Below are 1896 nucleotides of genomic sequence, written 5' to 3'. Positions count from 1 at the left end.
TGGGACGTGCTGCTGGTGGCCTCGGAGCAGCAAGGGGGCAGCGCCCCGCCGGTGAGCGCCCGCCCGGGGTGGGGGGAGTGAGTGCGTGTGGGGCGGGCGCCCATCCCCTCCCTTCCCCGCTCTCACACCGGGGGCCCCGCGCGGCCCTGGCGCCCGTTGGACCCTCGTGCAGGAGCGCACCCTCCCCTGCCCCCAATGGATGGGAGCGGTGTGGGGATAACTCCCCAGAGCTCCCCAAATCTTCCTTTGAGGGAGGATGAGCTACATGGGAGCTGTCTGTAGTGCTTTACTTGCTCGTGGGGTGAGGGCCGGCCGTCTTCCCCACTCAGCATCCAACGTGTCCTGTAAATGAGCTTCCGTCCTTCCTTCCTTCCTTCTCAGGTTTCCCAGTCTTCTGTGCTTAACGTTTCATGGTGCCTTACTCCAGGATGGCGGGGGGAGGAATCTTCCAGGTGCCCCTGGGGTCCTCACTGGGTGTTGGCAGCTCAGCTCACTCACTTGAAACTGTCCCTGGCAACCTGCTGTTTCTCACCTGCTCATCAGGGTGACTCAGGCTGGACTTTTCGTAGGATTAGTCTATCTGGAGGAGACTGAAGGCGGTGACACACCCAGCACTGAGTAATTTGGGGCCTCAGGACTCTGGGGGGGTGGGATCTTTTAGGAATTTCATTTTGTGTTGGCAGGGCAGGGATCACTGGGCATTAATGGCTCTACTCCTTCCTCTGCTTGTGTTAGAGATTAGTAAAAAGAAGTAGTTAGCCTGAAGTCAGGCACCGTGCACCTTATACATGAACTAAGTTAGAGATGCATAAGCTTTCCCAAGCCCAGGGTCACTTCATCAGATGCTAGCAGGTTGTAAACCTTCTGAAAACAGGGGGGGTCTCTCTCAAACTACATTGAACTAGTTAAATGTTGTTAATATTGATTAGTGCTCAGACTTATTAAAATAAAGCACCCCCTATCTTGTTCTGGACATTATTTGGAAAGGCAGCGTCATGTTTGGTGTGTTTTCCGGAGCACGGCGCAAAGAAAGTAGTCCACTAGAGTTTCAGTCATATTTTTGTAAAGTGATACCTTCTGTGGCCAGCCATATGGTAGACACGTGTTGTTCGTTGGTTTGCAGCTGATTTTAATAATCTCATCAAGACCACAATCAATTTTCTGTTTTTCCATTTTACTCTGAAAGAGCACCCCTCCCTTGAAATGGAAAAAAGAATACCCAAGCAAATACCTGCTTTGGATGTGGCTCTTTTCTATAGAAAATGTGTTTACTAAATAGTCAGTCATTAATGGACCTGTTTGCAGTGGTTTTATGATTAAGTGCTGTTTGCCTCATTACGCTCTGCAGTTGCAGTGGAAGACTGCTTTCTTCCTATCCTGAATGATTGTCTAGCACAGAGGTGGCCAACCTACAGCGCAGGTGCCACAAGTAGTGTGGTCAACCTCTGTGTGGTGCATGGCAGATTGGGGAGGGGACATGGAGCATAAGGCAGAGCATCAGATCAGGCAGGGAGTACACGGCAGAAAGCACAGCAGCAGCTAGGTCAGGGAGCAGAAAGCCGAGCAGCAGATTGGAGAAGGGAAAGGGATTTGAGTAGCATTTGGGGAGGTTGCAGGACCAGTTTGTGGCATGCCTGCCAGAAAGGTTTGCCCCCACTGGTATAGTGTGACATTGTTGTAACAGCTGCCCTCTTCCATGGCAGAGATGAGCACTAATTTGGGGGTGCAGTCCTACTCCTGCTGCAGCAAGCAGTTTTACACCTGTCTTTAAAGGTAGCTGGATTAACAGGATTTACTTGTGAGATTTAGTTGAGGAGTGAAAAATACAGTTCAGATGTCCCTCAACTGAAACAGCCTTGATTTTCCTGCACTGGTGTAAATAAGCAGTGTAATATC

General features: G+C 50.7%; 1 protein-coding gene across 1 annotated transcript in view; it reads left to right on the top strand.

Moving 5' to 3' along the window:
• The window catches only part of SPTY2D1 (SPT2 chromatin protein domain containing 1), a gene marked incomplete at its 5' end in the record, with an annotated part of 32516 nt that continues 30620 nt past the window's right edge, over window positions 1–1896 (top strand). The window contains one exon of the mRNA XM_025202135.1: window positions 1–51. Coding sequence (XP_025057920.1) covers window positions 1–51 — 51 coding nt within the window. The remainder of the gene's footprint in view (window positions 52–1896) is intronic.

This window comes from Alligator sinensis, unplaced genomic scaffold (genome assembly GCF_000455745.1).
Source record: "Alligator sinensis unplaced genomic scaffold, ASM45574v1 scaffold983_1, whole genome shotgun sequence".
Lineage (NCBI taxonomy): Eukaryota > Metazoa > Chordata > Crocodylia > Alligatoridae > Alligator > Alligator sinensis.
The sequence above is the reverse complement of the archived record's forward strand: the minus strand, read 5'-3'. Positions and strand labels throughout refer to the sequence as shown.